This window comes from Neodiprion lecontei, chromosome 2 (assembly GCF_021901455.1).
Source record: "Neodiprion lecontei isolate iyNeoLeco1 chromosome 2, iyNeoLeco1.1, whole genome shotgun sequence".
Taxonomy (NCBI): domain Eukaryota; kingdom Metazoa; phylum Arthropoda; class Insecta; order Hymenoptera; family Diprionidae; genus Neodiprion; species Neodiprion lecontei.
Genome location: NC_060261.1, coordinates 13,133,513 through 13,151,603, shown reverse-complemented (window position 1 = coordinate 13,151,603; position 18,091 = coordinate 13,133,513). Strand labels below are relative to the sequence as shown.

Below are 18,091 nucleotides of genomic sequence, written 5' to 3'. Positions count from 1 at the left end.
TGTTTAAGTTTCTTACAATTTAATGATATATTTCGTTTATGTTTTATATTATATAGATCTTTTTTAATTTTTTTTTTTTTTTTACGAGAGTTTGGTGCAGGTACCACAAAGGATATACTAAAACATAAACTGTATAACCTTGGTGCATTTTTTCAACACCTGTAAGAAACGCTCGTAACAAATGTCTTGTGTGTATATATATGTATATCGTATATGCGATATTCCATGTGATTTTGACCAGCTACCGATTTTGACCAGCTGCCTGCCGTATATTGACATAAAAATTCAAAATCAGAAGCGGAACGAAAATTGGTAAAAATAACGCGGATTAGCGCATATACCATGTGTGTGTCTATAAGAGTTAGATACGTCTTACTTCATTATTTAATCATTTTTCTAGTCTTATATTTCTTAAGGCAGGAATTTTTATGTATGTACATATATCGAATATATAATTTTATATGTTCGACATATATATATATACACATATGTATTTATGTACATTATCAATTTTATTTACGTTTTACGCGGGCTCATTGTATCTTCAACAGAGCAAAGATTCAGTATTCATAGGGAAAAAAAAAAAAAAAAAAATATGTAGGCAGTTACACCATTTCTTTTAATATTAGAATTCTTAGAAATTTTACGGGTTTATTGAAATACTTGTAAAAGGCGTTTTTTCTCTTCATGCGCGGGAAAATGGACAATTTCAGAGTTCAAGGAGATAAAACTTATAAACTTTGTCCATGCGTCAATTTGAAAAATTTATTTCTAGTGATATAGGTGCAAGTCTTTTTTTGCTCTTTCTTTTATATAAATTCATTTATATTGTAGAGGAGTGCGACATTAATTCACGAGAAATTATTCAGCAACTCTCCGCCAAGCGCCTTTCTTTTCAATATATAAATTAACGTTGGGGTCCTTCCACACTGTTTTTGAAATCCTGATGAGAATAGAAATAGCGATGGTTAAAAATACCGAACGACGTATTTTTAACATGGCTACTGTTTAAGTTTAATCTTGTTAAACATCATTTAATTCAATACCACCCGACTAGATATGTAGCTGCTTTGAACAAGACCTGTAAGGCTTGTGCAAAAAAAAAAATCTAAAAAATCATAGATCAGTATTTTTGCAAAAAATTTAGTCATACACGCGATAAAAAAAAAATTAAAAGACGGAAAAAGAGAGAAACAGAAACGCACACGCACACACAGTTACTTGGTATCATCATCTCAAAGAGCATACGTATGAAGAGAAATAAGAATAATTTCCACAAACTTACGCCATGTGAGAATTGTACATTCAAATTCAATATCCTAATGCCAGCTCTCATTAAACACTTGGATGAAGTTTATCAGTACTGTCCGGCCGCTTGATCTCTACCTCCAAATCTTCTGTGGCAAGCGGAGCTTGCCTTGTGTCAGGAATGTCAAAAGGATCTTTTGTTTGAGGATTGTTGATGTCATTCGACGCTTCGGTGTGATTTGATGATTCCGTTTCCTCAAGATTTGTAGACTTTGTTGGCTCGGTGGGCGACGAAATCGAAGATGGCGTTGGCCCCTCGGTGCTTGGTGAAGTTGTGTCACCATCAGCAGTGTTCAAATGTTGCGGTCTTTCTTCAAACACTGCAAATACGGTAAATGGTAAAGGTTTTCTCTGGGGAATTCTCATCATTTGCTACTTACATTTGTCTAGGCTGATTATCGATCCGACAACTTCGTTGACTGTCAATGGTGGCGGATGTTCTTCGAGGTGTCTTCTCCTTCTCACTAGCCACCAATCGACCAAAAATAGTGCCAACGCCAGAATCTTTATACCGGCACAAAGTCCGACGTATCTGTAAAACATTGATAACAAAATTTAGCTGCTTCCAATTTCTTGCTTCATTCTACTTTGCACACGAATAAGAAAATAATCACCTGTATCTGAATTGTTCAATGTCATAAAGCAAACAACGGCCCCCTTTTTCACCGCAAGTACTTTTCCACAGAATGCACGTTGAATCTATCAAATTGCCAAACAATATAGGTGCTGGTATATACCCAAACAATCTGAAGATGACAAATTGCATTCCAAGAGCAAAGGACCGCTCTTCTTCAGAGACGGATCTGAAATGTAAGTCACAACTGTTGATACTTTTTTTAGATATTACAGGGAATTTATTGTCCCGTCTCTATTGTCATATTATGTGAATTTCAATAGAAGTTCGATGTCTAAAATTGTTGAAAAGTTGTGCTACATTTCCTTTAGAATTTAAGGTGCGGGTATGGCCGGTGCAAGAAGGCTCTGCACTAGCCAATCAGCTGATCGTTATAGTCTCAGTTAAGTCTGTTTAAGTATGCGAACATAAACGAACAGGAAACCCCGTGCAAGAAGTCATATTTGTTCCGTTTCATTTACTTGATATTGAGTGAAATGCCAGTTGAAATCAACTTTTATAATTGTATCCGAGCTTGATAGAGTAATATATTTTTTATTGCCAGATGGCATCTTTCGATATTTTAAATTTTTCGCCACAACTTACCGTAATACGATCATTAATAAAGGCATCTGTGTTACAGCGACGATGAAGGTCATGAAGAATAATAGAATAAGAAACGGAAATATAGTCCTACAAGGCGAGGTGCATGGGCCAGCCGTAGCAACGGGAACAACAGTAACTTCAGCGAATTCCGGCGCAGCTGGTGGCACCATGCTGAGATTACCGTGAATGCCTGTATCGAAGGAGAAAAATTTGTTAACGCAACTGGGAAACAGGTCCATAAGAATTCGGGATTCAATTGAATTTATAGTCAAAAATAAAGCAATTCATTTCTAACTTACACGCGCAGTTGGTAAAGTTGGACTTTGAGCTGAATGCCGTGCAACCCGCGTGGCAGGGGCTAAAATAAGTCAAGCCATTGTTGCCACAAACTGGTTCAACGTCAGTCATTCGGCATTCGCACCCAAAGTTGCAGGCGGCAGTAAGATTAACTTGAAATGGTTCAGGCCCTTTGGTCGTGCTGTTAAAATAGGGTATGGTGGTGCCGGCCATTTTGACATTGTCACAGCCGAGGAAAAACAAAAGGCCGTAACAAACAAGGCAGATTATATTTGAGACTAGGACGAATTGAACAGCACCCTTAGGCCTCAGTTCCAAACGTTTCAGTAGACAGCCACCAAAGAATATGCCGATACAAGCACCGGGGATCGCGATTGAACCAGTGAATATGCTGGCCTGGCTTTTTCCCAAACTGAATTGCGTCTCCAAATACTTTGGCAGAAACACAACGAAGCCCGAAACTATTACCAGCTCCATGCAGGCACCAAGACATGTCACCACGTAAACAGGATTGCACACCAGTCTCCACATGCTCCGTGGAATGTCTGTCAAAGTGAATTATTAAAAATACATGAGAAATATCGAAGAACAAGTAATGTCGTTGTGAGGAGAAAATCAAGAAAATGATTGCAATAGGTCGATAGCATTCATCATCGTACCTTTGACGTCTTTGCCATAAGCGGTATTGTCAGATGTTTGTTCCTTCATGGGTTCTTTGTTCTGCTCTTTCTCCTTTGCTGTTATTGGCTTGCTCTTTTCAATTATCCGAATTTTCTCTTTCTCACGTTGTAAAGTTTTCGGAAAACTGAAAAACGGCACTGCCACTAATACCAGCAGCAAACCGCAGAGTAAAAATCCACCCCACCACATTCCAACCCATCTATGATCGCCTGGATCTGTGGATAATTTGAGAACAATTTAAAATGACTCGCATTTTATATCTGACATCTTACATCCAAGTCTCAATTTAATCTCAGGTCTCAAGATTCGACTCTCAAATCTAAATCTTATTTCATCTTAATTATTAAGCCTTGATAAGGATTAAGTACTAAGTATTAACATAAGTGTAAGTATTAAGTATTGCAACTTAAATACTAAGTGTTAAGTCATATTCAGATGAAAGAAATATCATCTTACCCAGAAAAGAATACGGGCGATGGAATTATTTTCATATAACAAGCGTTTATTTTGAGGTATGAACTGAATATAACTGGTGAACATATTTTCTAGTTCATTAAGTTAAAAGACGACGCTGTCAAATTGCAAAAAATTTTCAAGATTGAACGTCCGTATATCCCTGTGTACCTGAAATAGTAGTATACAACTGAAGGCTTACCTATGCTGATGATAGTTCCGGCGAACGAATCCATGTGAAAAGACAATAAATAAGCACCGAGAAGAAATCCAAGAACAGGTCCAAAAGCTGCCATACTGTACATGCAGCCTGGAAATTCGTAACAAAATTGATTTTACGGTTAATTCAAAACAGGCCACCTTCTCAAATTTGTCTGGAATAAGATCGATTAATACTAACCGATGTACAAAGAGGCACTCTCCGGCCTGACGTGATCATCAATGTAAGTTGTTCCGAGAGTGAACAAAGGTGAACCACCACAACCAAGAAGCAGTTGCGCAAGTACGAAAAGCATCACCGGACCAGCGGTAGAAGGAGACCCTTGTATGCAGTTGTCACCGCGAAGATTATTGTGTGGGGCTAAAGGCGGCGATGATAAACCGGTAGAAAGTCGGCCTAAATCCAAGCATGAATTTTTATTTCAATTATAAATTGAATATCGGTTTCTCAGGCTTGAATTCTTGCAATAGGTCAGATTGGACCATTCGGTCAACCACTCACCTAAGCCCATGTCTTGTTCGCGGAGCGATACACCACGGCATATGTTATCTGAACTTGAGTTATTCGATGCTGTACCTAAGTTAGGTTCGGCTGTGAAATGAGGCACCATAAAAATCATTGAGCCAATGCCCATTATCACGGCGCCTGAAACAACAAAGAACTGTTAAAGCTAGACTGATAATGATTGACCGACAAGGAAAGATGGTCAATTACTTACCAATTGCTATCCAAACGGGAATATGCCGTCGGCTGCCTAAATAGCTTACAAATATCACCGTTATTACATTGCCAATTTCGTATGAACTGGCGATCAGACCTGAGAGGCTTGACGGTATCTCAAATCTTTTCTCTATTGTTGTTATTACAGAATTAATGTAACCAGAGCTAAGTGCCTGCTGCAGCGTAACAAGGAATGACAGAAGGAATACGAACACCTGGAAGTAAGGGAAAAAAATTTGCAATCGGTAAAATTATTGTGCATGATGTCGCAATTCAAAGATACACAGTTTTGAGAACTTAATTATTCTTACCTTTATCCCTGCGAATCTTTGTATAAAAATTGGCCTGCATGTTAAAATTCCACAGTCCTTTGAATCTGGATTAATCGGTGGTGTCTGCGCTCTTTCCTTTTCAGTCCTGTATCAACCAAAATTTTTGTATAATAGAATGCGTACTCGCAAAACCTCAGGACCCTTGAATTGCTCGATTATTTTTGATATTGCATAAAGAAAATAAGAATAAAAACAAATTAAAACAGAGCTAGAAAGATGTTTTCTCATTTCCCAACTATCCTTACAAGTTTTAAACGGAGATATTTGATTAAAAAAAAAATAAATTGAGGGAGTTTTTGGTGTGCATTGTTTTACCTGTCGACCATGGAAGCACTGGGATTCCTGCTGTGACATTTGATGATGAAATCTCTGCAAAATGCATAACAAAAACCACAAAGCGTGAATAATAGCAAAGTGCGTTCCGTGTGTATATAATTAAGAAATTGCTAAAACGATTAGAAGCGTGTTGTTTACTGAACAAGTGCTATCGCTGAATATCAAAATTCTCTGTTTACTCTTCGTGCGCAATGCGTAAACAGTTTCGTTAATCGCTGTCTCATTTTAATTACAGTAATAAGTCTAGCTGAACATAGCATTGGCAATTTGACCAATCGCGATTTCGACTATTGTGATTCGATTTCAAAGTTTCGTTTAATATTTAACTGTGTCATGGTCAAGTTGTAGATTAGTTCATAAAGAACAAAAGCTAATCTTCTGACAATGAGCCAATAAATATCGACGTTGTGCAAGCCTCTAATTGTGGGAATGTGCTGTCTGCAGTATAATGCGCGTTTCAGCCTTTCACTTGAATTGAAACACGGTTCTATTTGTGATTGCCAATAATATGTAATCATTAGTATTAGGGAAAAATCTATTGGGCGAAGCTGCAAAAACATTCGCAAACTCATTTGGCGCATGGAGCGGCGAAGGCTTCCCATTCCCGAATAAGTTTGTAACTGGGAATCACCTGTGATCAACAATACCGGAACTTGGATTCCTACTGTGACACCTGATCACTGTGTCATGTGTCAGTCTACTGCTGCTTGGCTGTGACAAATCCGCGTCTTCTCCAGCAGCCGTGCTTTCGGCGTAGAGCCCAGTCATCGCGTACATGCTTTCGTTTCTCCTGTGACCCGTGTGATAGTTGCTGCCAGATTCGGACCTTGAAAAATAAAATCAAGAACTTGATTTTGGCACCGAATTAAACGTAAAAAAGTAAAGCATGAGCACAGGGAAATTTCATTTTCAAGTGAAGCATTTCATCCCAATACACTCAGTGTGCATACAAAAATATTAGTTTTACTCAACCGGCGGGAAATTTAAATGATCAAAAATCGAACGGTTATCATATGGCGGGAAATTAAAAAATTACAAAGTTTTGCAGTGCCTGTTTTTTGTATTATTATTGTAATGCTTCATTTCCAGGAGATTTGTTACGGTAACGATAAGTTTTAGATCAATTACGAATAAGAAAACCCAGCGTACTACAAAAATATTAGGTTTACTCATCTGGCGGGAAATTTGAATGTTTAAAAATCGAACTGTTATCATACGGCGGGAAATTCAAAATTGCAAAGTTTTCACTACCTGTTTTTTGTATTATTATTGTAGTGTTTTATTTCCAGGAGATTTGCTAAGCTAACGATAATTTTTAGATGAATTGCGTAAAATTGTTTGTAGATAATAAATTCACCTTTTGTGACCACTTTCTGACCGTTTATGGCCAAGCGCACTTGATATGCTTTCGTTTCTTTTGTGGCCACTTTCCGAACGTTTGTGGCCAATAAAGCCACCGCCGGATTCGGTGCGTTTGTGACCGAACATGCTGGAACTGGATCCATTTCTTTTGTGCCCGCTAGTAGACGCCATCTTTGATTGCAGGTTCGTCTCTGAGGACGTTCTGGTTTCGTGCTTTCAACTACGGTGAGACCAGCATCACTCTATCGTCATATTCTGTGTCGTAAAAAGAAAAGGTTACGATTAAAATTGAGTCGCAAACAATCCAGAGATTGACGACTTTCGCTGCCGCTGGTAGCAGCAGGAAGTTGTGATAGCGCGCGGTGTAGGGAAAAGAAGAAAAAAAGCTAAACATGCCAAAATTGGACACACTGGTACAATTTTGTTACAGATTTTAAGGCTGAAGTGTAGACCACAAGTCTGACCATGATCTGAATCTCAGAACGATGCAAGTGTCGGAACTTACTGTTACGCTGCATGTGATTTATCACGCCGTCGTTAGACCAGAAGACAAAGAATTAGATTTGCAACATCAGTGCACTTTGCATTAATTAGAAAGTGTCGCATACAAACTGTTCATTCCAGAGTTCATTCTATGATTAGTGGTATATAATAACTGAAGATAGTTTTACATGACGATTGATAAATCCCTCTTTCTTTTTCTTTCAACATTTTTTTATCCATCAATTTATCAAATTGTTTACACACAAGAATTTAATAGGGCTAGTCTTTCATTTTAGATCAATATAGAATACGAAATTTTCAACACGAGTATAGAAAAATTTAATACAATTGAAGAATGAAAAGCAAAACAAGGCGTTTGATTTTATATTTTCTGAAATTGGCGAGTTCAATTCCGTATACTTTTTTATTGCGAGGTTCATAAAATAACATGTTCAGTAATAACTGTTGTATCTTGTATTATAATGTAAATATTTATCGGGGTTACGTTACACGATGATAATTCTTCCGTGTCCTCGCTGCTTTGCTTGCAGCTGCTCATGGTTTGTATATTTCTTCATCATCGTTTTTATCACTCAGCAACGACTTAGAAGTTAGTTTACGAAAGATAAGATAGTCATTCCGTATTATAAGGTCTGGCACCAAATTAAGCACAATCATTACCATGAGCCACGAGCTTTTTATTTTACCTAATAATGTACCTTTTCATTGATCGTCAAGTTTATAAAGTTTGCTGCTGAATAAAATCGCGACTCTTAATAATTACGTTAAAAGTGGTACGGATGAAGTAGAGTTTAGAAATTCGTTTCGGACGATCTCTGCAATAAAGTCTGAATTCACCCACGTTATGAGCTCAGATCCATCGAAATTAGACAAACCATAAAATTTTATAAACATTCAAAAGATAATATCAACCAAACGTGACTGTTAATTGAAAAAGACAAAAAAAAAAAAAAAAAAACGAAGAGATTCATTCAATAAAAATCGATACCATCAACCTGAGTTCTTTCACTTTATTAACCTTGATTCAGCTATTATTCTGTTCTATGTGGCGCGTTTTACACAGGCAATGAGCGAATACTTTTCTCAAAGTTATCGAAGGTTGCGGTATAGGTAATGCCAACACCCTCGTCACCCACCGACATCAGAAAAGTGGAACTCGTCAATGCGTCGACCTCGCAGGCATTGTAACCGCTACACTGTACCGTAATACGTATAGCAATCATTCACTGTCTCTGCACCATAAACACGAATACGTAGAGCCAAAAATTAGAAAGTTGCTTTCGGCGAACGATCTAGACTCCCGGCTGTATTGTTACGAACGCTCTGTTGGCGGATTGTATCCTTGAGAAATTTTTCAGCTGCCTACTCTATGCCAAATTATAACCAGATTGAAGTTATTAAAGTTAATGTGACGAAATATTGTAACTAAAATCATTGTTTTGAAAATTTAGAACGACTTTAAAGGAGTTTCACTTCCAAATTCTAAATACACGTTAATTTTTAAAATTGGATTACTCGATTTAAGACGATCCTACAGTTGCGATATAATGATTTTGTTTTTCTAAAAATGAATCGTTACATTAACGTTACGAACTTCACTCTCCCATATTGTACACACCTATAATGCGTGATAGTCGCACCTTATTCGTACGAAGATGATGTATTTTTATTTCTATTCGATCGGTTGTTAAATCCGCCATTTGTCTCCTCAAGCACGAAAGTCATCGTGTCCTTATTTTGACTTTATGATATCATCGCACGTATATAGTATGAGGTCATTTACATACCGCACGAATAACAGTATTGCAAAGTTGAAGCAACACTGGGCATTGAAAAATTTCGATGAGTATCTCAAGTAATTTTCTTCTTGGTATTCGTTGAGACAATTATAAAAATCGAGAAATTACTGTCTTTGAAAGGTACACCTAGTTTAAATTAGATGTTTCCAGTTTTATTATGTTCTCAAACCGAAGGTATATTTATATATTTATTAAACTGTAAAGTTAAAAAATTTTAAAAATCATTTATATCATCGAGTGGAAAAATGAAAAATTGGTGTGCGTGACGTTGTTTACCATTTTTTTCTCCAAAATTCCAATGAAGCACTTTAAGGTCGAAAGTATCTGCTAAAACTCGGCGTAGGCTTGCTGATATCGTGTGTGTGTGTGTGTGTGTGTGTGTGTGTATAGCTATGCATGCAATAGGCGAATTATCCACATATCGATCCGTGTTGCCGGTTTGCCCTTGATTTTATATCCATGAAAATTTGAACAAGGCTTTTGGTCTCGCTATATGAACATCCTATACAAGCATTATAAAAGACATTCGATAGGTGGTTACTGACGGACTGAATTCCTGCCTGCAATACCTTGCCACGTGTTGCTATATACCACACTACGGATATTCAGTCTCCAATAGGTACGGACACATGTGTATGAACAACCAGAAGCGCGCTAGTCGCGCGCACGTGCGAAATACATTATTCTATATACAAAGTCCGCGAAAATGGATCGAAACGTTCGATATCTAGGCAGATATATGTATATTATATAAGTAAAATATTTAATCGAAAAAGTGGTATGCCTTGCCCTTTGTAAAATTATTACGACGACGATTATCTTTCAAACCTTTCAATAATATCATACGTCGGTAAATCCGACACCCGTCGTAAAAAAATTTCAAGAAAGTATGAATTGAAGAGCTACTTATAAGCTCTGGAAACCAACAAATAACAACTTTTGAGCTTGCCTCCGTTGCGAGACAATCAATTTTGAAGAATGGGTCGACCACGCTACCGTAAAACTACCCCCCTCCCCCCCCCATAAGTCGAAAAAAAAATTGAGACCCTTATTTTTGATAATATAGAAATTAAGAGCTAATCAGAAGCTTCCAATATTCGTTGAGATCAATTTCCTAGAAAACTACCCCTAAGAAGATATTTATCCCTTAAAAAAGTAGAGCAAAAAAAAAAAAATGTTTTACCCGAAATCCGAAACTGTCTTTTCTGACCATCTAAGAGCTTTAAGATCCTTTAAATGAGATTTTTAAGAACTACCCTTAAAATTTATCGTAACAAATTTTTATTTACGGCAAAATGTTCAGCGATTCAAGAATTGACGGGATACTAATCGATTGATTTTTGAACTGATCCCCCTATACCCACCATTATTGATTTGTCATCAACAATTATACAGCGCACCTTTAAAAACTTATCGCAGCAGATTCTCATTTACGGTAAAATGTGTGTGTGAAAAATTATAATTATAATAGTTGAGCAATTTCAATACGTTACTTACGTTCACTATGTGAAGTTTGTAGTTTCGAATCTGTTATTCTAATTGAAGCGTTAGTTGCTTGAGATTCTTTTATATTATTAACGTACTTGACTTCTGTTACATGTATATTATACAATTTTTCATTACGAGTTGCGTGTTAGCCATATCTTACCACGTGGAGGTTGGTGCAAGTACAACTCGTATCGTTTCGTACTTAGCATATCTGAACTGGTTAATCAAGTAGCATCCGTAAGAAAAACCGAATCTATATATCAGTGTTGTGTGCATAAATAAATGGAATAACAAAAAAAAAGTTGATTGAGTTCTAGTATCTGCTTGCAAACAATTTATTCTGAGTTTTTGTATTGTCTGGATTTAAAGTTTGGAAACAGAATATGATGCCTGTATTAAGTATGCAATCGAGAAATTTATTTCTTGAAATTCCATTATTTTTCAGTTAAAACTCTGACGGTTCCCGTAAATTATGAGTAAGAAGCGATTCACGCAACATAGTTATTAACGAGACTGTGACTTAAACAAAAATTAGTTGCCCGAAATTTGTATTGTAAATAACAGGCCAAATTGTTATTATTGGGATTCACACATTCAAATATAAATGAGAATTTGAATTTCAATCTCTTCGATGATTAACGATTTCAAGTGTTTTAAGTTTACAATAACAAACTAATTCTCAGATCATTTGGAACGAGCGATCGTTACAGCCAAAAAAGAAGCTCTACACTCACACATAGGTTTCCTAAAAAAAGGTTCAACACCAGGAATACTCTACGCTTGAAAGGTTAAAGAAAAATGAAAATAAACTTTTCAAATACATACAAAACACCTAATTCGACTTCGTCATGAAATATTTTAAAAAAGAAATACTTAGCGCCTGCACGCAGGCCACCCAATAATCTCGGTGTCACGTGTTGACGCGTTTTGGCGGGAACGGCCTGCAGCCAGCGGTGATGAAAATAATCGACACCTGACAATATGAAAATAAACCTACACGATGTTGAAAAAAAGACATACGAATACCGAAAATGACAAGACGAATGATGAACAGTAGGTGAACTATTCGCGACATGAATCCGACCTACCAAAGAATCCGCATGGCAGAATTATAAGCGGTTGCTACTATCTGGTTCCACCACCTTCTTACCGCACTGCGCATGAGATACTTATAGATATGTGTAGAGGTGTGACTCGTATATGGAGCATTCCACGTCAATTCAACCTGGGTTTTACCCTTGACCTCTTAGACGTGGCGCGCGATTTTTTATATGATTGTTCTCAGTTTGAAAGAAACTCGGTTTCTTTTTTTTTCCCTACTCAATTTGAATTTTCTACAATTTTTAGAAACGATTTTATCGACCGACCAAAAGTAAAAATTTGAAAAAATTATGAAAAATCCTGCGTCAGATATACAAATTTTCAAGCTTGGACCCGAAGCGGGCCGATTTTCCCTTCTTACTGTTTACAAACTGGGAACAGTGGCTCACTATTCTTTTTGAAATAAAAACTGAAACGACTTTTCTTCCAATAGAAATTTTATGTGGCTATGATCAACGTATCGTTTGTTTCTCCTGTCACTTGCGTGGCTAGTCATTGGCACGTATAAGATTGGCTTAGAAAGGAAACTCGTTCCAGTTTTGATTCCAAAAAAATAGCGAGCCAGTGGGAAGCCAATAATGAACATTGCTGTACATATTTTCTATTTCCGGGTCTGTTATTATGCAATGGGTTCGCTTTACTTTTGGTAAGTATTCAATGAGAAAAACTGTTGACTTACAATGGTGTTCACTTCTGCAACAACTCGTATTTACGCGTTATAGTTTAATTAAGTGGCCGTTCGCGTAGGAGGTTTTAATTCTATCTTGAAATAACGGTACTACATGCAGCATAAAACTCCTCGTCTCCCTTCGCTATTGCGTACAAGTCTTACACACCTTTAAACAGTCATGTGTTCCAGCTGAAATGCTTTTGCTCCGATCTTACGATGACTTTCGAATTCCACTGTTCTCGTTTTCTCATAATATACTAGCACTTTGACTGAGAATGAAAAACGTTTTTCTTTTTATTTCTAAAGCTCCGATTCACTCTAAAAGTTCCGAAATCACATAATTTTTAAGAATTCCTAGTTCCAGGGCATATCAGAAAAATCCGTATTCGGGGATTTACATTCTTTCTGAGATAAAAATTGCCAACTCAAAATATATAACGATGAGAAGTTACATGGCGCAGAAAAACAGGATCGACATATTTAATGCATACTTTATGTTTGACCTATTTTGTGTTCGGTCTGTGGCTCCAAAGACACTTTACCCGGAGGTCAATGGCATCGAGATGATTCATTTATGCGTTATACGGATACCTATATGGATATTTGTGGATGTGTGAAATAGCTGTACAACAAATTTGGCCTAACGTAAAATCCAGTTACTTTTCAATTATTTGTTAAACACTTAGGAATATGTATTGTAATGGAAAATAATTTATGCGGGGATTGCAAGTTGTAAATATTCTTCGCCAGCGATCCCGTAAACTAATTTAACACCTTCAAGTTTCCAACGTTACTCTATGCCCATCAAGCCGTGCGATTCGGACGGTATAACGGATAATGTGGAGTGAACTACACTTGAAATTTGTCTAATGTGGAATTCCGTACGTGGGATCTGTTAAGAATGGGACAAACGATACCGTAATTGTTATAATACATTTTGCTTTGAAGTTAGCTCACTGGAATCGATATATTTGCTTGTAGCTCACAGATAGGAAGACAATGAAGAATGAATTCATCACTCGAAATAACGTTCGGAAAAAAACTTATCCACTTTAATTAGGTAAGTAAGCTGTAAAATATTCCAATATTTTAATGCCTGGCGTGCCATATTTGGCAAAACAGCTTTTAGTTTTTTGAATATGTTCATAGACATCAATAAGGAAATTTCCAATAATTGCCACAAGCTGGGCAACGAAAAGAAACTTCAGGACCGTGCGGAAATTCGTATTCAAAATTTAATAAAAATGTATTTATTTAACTACGAGAATTAAAAGAGTTTTTCTAAACGGCCGTGTTTCGCATATTTTGACCCAGAATAATATTTCACAGAAGAAATTTTTCTTTTATTCAACCGAAGCGGATGACGGACTTGAAGGATTGATAAACACTTTCTGGCATTACTTAATATTAATTTTTGTCATTTCTCTTTCCGCCAGATTTTGCAAATTCTATAATTGGGAAATTTCAGACGCACGCCGGGCTTGATAACAATTTTTCGATAACCTCGGTATTTAGCCAATTTTATAGGATTGTCTGAAATTCAGTAAATCATAATACAGCAAACATACTTATATTTTGCAAACTAAACTACAAATTATTCTTCAAAATTGTTTTGAAGTTGTGCTAATTTTCAAAAGTTTCAGACTTGAATTAATTTCAGGATTTCGATGATGATGAAAAATTTAGTTTTCTCAAAAACATTGATTATGATTAGGTATCTAAGATATGAAAGTTGATCCTACGATCACTAATTTAAAACCCACTAGAAAAATCAATTTACATATGACTGATTCACTTATAAGTATCTGTTTCATAAGTTGAAATCTTTGAAACAAAATATTTTTGCATAAATCTTCAACATTTAAAGAATAAGCCAATTGTCCAGGTTTTCACGTTTGAATTACCTTTTTTTAATTATAAGGTAATCTTCAAGCTTGATAATAAAATTAGAAAAAAAACCATACCTAACGATGAAAAATTCACCGATATAAACCGGCGAGAACTAATTTTGTTGCCGATTCACGTGTATACCTAATTTGATACGAAAGTAGTTAAACACTACCGATAAGTTTGGAAGCAGCGAAGAATAAAACGACGAACGTGGAAATTCGACATGCGGAGATATCTGGCTCAAATGTTGTCATATTGCATGTAAATATGGATATAATGATCGTGTGCACTTCAATGAATCATCGACGTTAAACGCGTACTTATATCTTCAGATGTGTGTAAGTGAAAACGTCACATAATATTACGAACACAATTACAATTGTAATTAGCGTGTAAGTAAGAGGGATATTATTTTTCCGATCTTGGCACAGAGTTGTTTAATTAGAGATCAAAAAATCAAACAATGACGATATTGGTCGAAGGAAGAATGATTGGCCAATTTTCAGCCTCCAACCCTGTTGTTGACTGCACAAATCCTTCGGCTCTAAATATACTCTAAATACCACAATTAACCGCCAATCAAGGCCCAAGCTGGCTGGCCTGGCCACATCATCGATGCTGTTATGCAAATACATGCAGCAATTGAAATTACGTGTTCTCGTCTGGTCTGACTTGTTATTTTCTCATTGTATTTGACAATCGCGATAAGTGACACCATTTATTCAGCCTAATTCACAGAATCGCGAAAAAACGTTTTTGCAATGGGAAAAAAAGTCGCAGAAATTTACTATGAATCATAATTTTGTAAATCTTTCTGTATACTTTTTTCCCACATCTATGCGTTGGACCGTTTCTTGATTGGCTTTACACAATAAACGCATTTCAATAATTATTTTTATTACGATTTTCATCATTTTTCAAATTCAACTCTCGTTGTTTTGAAAGATCTTTGCCTTTTAGTAGCTAACAACTTTCAAGAATTTTGTCACATAATATTTGCTTTAGACGTTTTCTTCAGATTTCAGTAAAATAAGAAAAAGGAAAAGAAAACAAAAAAAAACAAACAAACACGTAGCTAATCATGCTGAAGAAAATTTGAGTTTTGTTCTTCGACAAGTTGAACTTGAAAATACGTAATATTTGTGGCGCAGATCTGAAACATTGTCCATCTATTTTGATGCCTGTGTATTCTACAAACAACGATAACACTAAACAAATTTGATATGAAGATTCCCTTAGAATTGTTTCTCTTTCTTTAGAGCGAAACCGAAATCTGACTGACAAGAAGTGTTATTGGAAAACCAATTAATTTCAATTCATTCACCGTTCCTTGAAATTGTTTTTCTCGACAGGATCAGCTGCTGGACTTTAAAACTCGATCGGGGATAGAAATTTCGACTACACAGAGAAGCAGCGAAGGAAGCTAGTCAACTTTTAATCCCATCCAAGGATACAGTTAGCTGGCTGTTCTGGATATTCCGAACTCTTTGTCGATCGTACTGTACATGCCGCACACAATCCAGACACGTTCGATCGTAGAGACAGAGAGAGAAAGAGAGACAGAAGGGGGAGAGAGAGAGAGAGAGAGAAAGAGAAAGAGAGATACAAGAAACGGGAATTTCATCCAAGGTTAAAAGAATAAGATGGGATAGGGCCGTTTAGTTCAAAATATTGGCATTCAATTAGGAATTATTGTTCGTAGCAGACTCACTCACCATCAAAGAACAGAGGCCAGCGCAGATGCCTTGAGGGTTCCTTTGTGTGGGAGAAGAGAAACTGCCGATTGTCCCGTTCCGAAGGTAAACACAAACGCATAAAATAGTAGAAGAAAAAAAAACCGATTAGGGATAAACGGGAGAGAAAAACCGAGAAATAAGCGAGAGGAGAGAAGGAATTACGGATTATCACCACACCGAGGACACGGGACGAGGTATCACAAACTGGCCGCGGGCATTAGGCACAAATGACAAAAATGCCAGGATATTTAGATGCTGCACGAGACGCGGCGGACGATAACGATGCGAATTTCGGTGCGCAAACTACAGTGTAACACTTCCGCATCATTTGGACTTCCCATCGGCACCGTCAAAGTTCAGAGACGTAGACCGACCAGCTGTGTTTTTGCTTTGACCATAGACTTATAGCTATGGCTTTGACGGTATGTCGCCTGCCTGCCTGCCTCCCTGACTGCGTCTCGAGCTCTGCGCATGCGCAATTTTGACTTTATCACCATGCCACTTCGCGGCTCCTGCTGCCATCTCTACGGTTCATCCGACGGTCCTTTCATTATCGGCAGAGTTATTTTTAGGCTATATGTGCAGTTTTGGAAGTTGTATAATCCGGAGTACCTCACTACACTGTTTTTGGGTCATGTTTACATCAGGAGATGTAAAGTACGGTTCACGTTCTCACGTGGCGTAATAGTTTACTTTTTTTTTTTGCAGTGATTATTACGTATTATGAATCTTTTTATTCGTGAAGCTGCTCTCACAGTTTACTCCAATCCCACGGGACTAAATATTGTCGCAGGAAAATGCTCTTCCAATATTTTCGTCGTATGCTCTTGAGGAGTTTAAGCATGGTGCTTGTTTTACCGACCGTGTAGAATTGCTTGGCTCTCGATCACGCATATATAAACAATATATTATCCCAAGACCACGTCTCTATTAAATTACGGATTATTTTCGCGTTACTCTGAAAAAGTGCCTTTAATCATTCTGTACAGCGCTTTGGTGTCAACAAAACTAAAGGGTGCATGCTTAATTGAATATTGCGATTTCGTAGAATCCGTGCCGTTTCTTTATTTCTGCATCAAACGAAAATGAGTTACAGTGTTTTTGTTCAGAATCGCGTATATGATGGGATGACCAAGTGCTTCTTTGCGTTTGAGATACGTTGGCTATAATATTTGAAGATATACATATACGTCAACGTCGAAATCTACCAGGGCACCTCCTTAAAAAAATGCTACCAGGGACACCGTCCTTACCCACTGCGACATCGAATGTTATTTTGTCTATTGCCGAAGCTATGAATTACTGATGTAAAAATACCTAAGTCAGCGCAATTCTATATGCAATACCGAACAACATGTCCAAAAAAACTGTTTGTTTCACGTTAGAATAACGCCTGAAAATGTAGTCCTGGTAATAAGTATGGTAATTCAGCTACAAAAATACATTTCTCGAAATTATTGTTAATGCGTGCTACAAAATTTGATCTGGAAATCTGTATTCATTATAGTGTGTAGAATTCCGTTACCTGCGGCATTTTCACGTTGGTGATGCGTAGGATAATACATAAAAACAACTGATATTTAACGCGGTCAGTAAGGACCATGAAGACTGACTATATAGCATGCGAGTGAGAATTATCAACAGCAAGCATAAAAGTAATTGATCCCTACCAATTTTTCGAATTTGTCTCAATTTCCTACACAATCATGACCATATATCCTAACACCAATAACATCTCATACCAGTCCCAAAGGTTTAATATATAGCTAACTAAGTTTGTTAGTAAGAAAGGAAAATTGGAAACCCTTTTCATAGCGAGTCTACTGATTCTTTTAAGCCGCCGCTCGTCTGGGACGAAGATGGCAGAGTTTTACGTGCACAAAAAAGGGCCCCTCCGGGATTTGAACCCGGGACCTCCTGCACCCAAAGCAGGAATCATACCCCTAGACCAAGAGGCCACATGACAGACGACTGG

The 18,091-nt window shown here is 37.0% G+C and overlaps 1 protein-coding gene and 1 non-coding gene across 3 annotated transcripts; both read right to left on the bottom strand.

The window, feature by feature from the left end:
- Positions 1–35: 35 nt before the first annotated feature.
- LOC107227939 (solute carrier organic anion transporter family member 3A1) lies at positions 36–16,543 on the bottom strand. 2 transcript variants are annotated; one of them, XR_006902989.1, is made up of 16 exons: positions 16,096–16,543; positions 6,924–7,183; positions 6,198–6,392; positions 5,546–5,599; positions 5,210–5,315; positions 4,897–5,113; positions 4,680–4,823; positions 4,359–4,574; positions 4,161–4,268; positions 3,484–3,720; positions 2,827–3,369; positions 2,528–2,717; positions 1,923–2,111; positions 1,689–1,840; positions 1,286–1,628; positions 36–943 (listed from the first exon to the last, which is right to left on the bottom strand). XR_006902989.1 is itself a non-coding variant. In XM_046732341.1 (15 exons), the coding sequence occupies exons 2-15, from the start codon at positions 7,097–7,099 to the stop codon at positions 1,336–1,338; spliced, it is 2,820 nt and encodes a 939-aa protein (XP_046588297.1). In that variant the 5' UTR covers positions 7,100–7,183; positions 16,096–16,543; the 3' UTR covers positions 36–1,335. The 2 variants fall into 2 exon arrangements, 1 of the variants encoding a protein (XP_046588297.1); XM_046732341.1 differs by having other exon boundaries at positions 36–1,628.
- Positions 16,544–18,002: 1,459 nt separating this feature from the next.
- Positions 18,003–18,074, bottom strand: Trnap-ugg. Its single transcript has one exon. It is a non-coding gene; the product is annotated as a tRNA-Pro (tRNA).
- Positions 18,075–18,091: the final 17 nt, after the last annotated feature.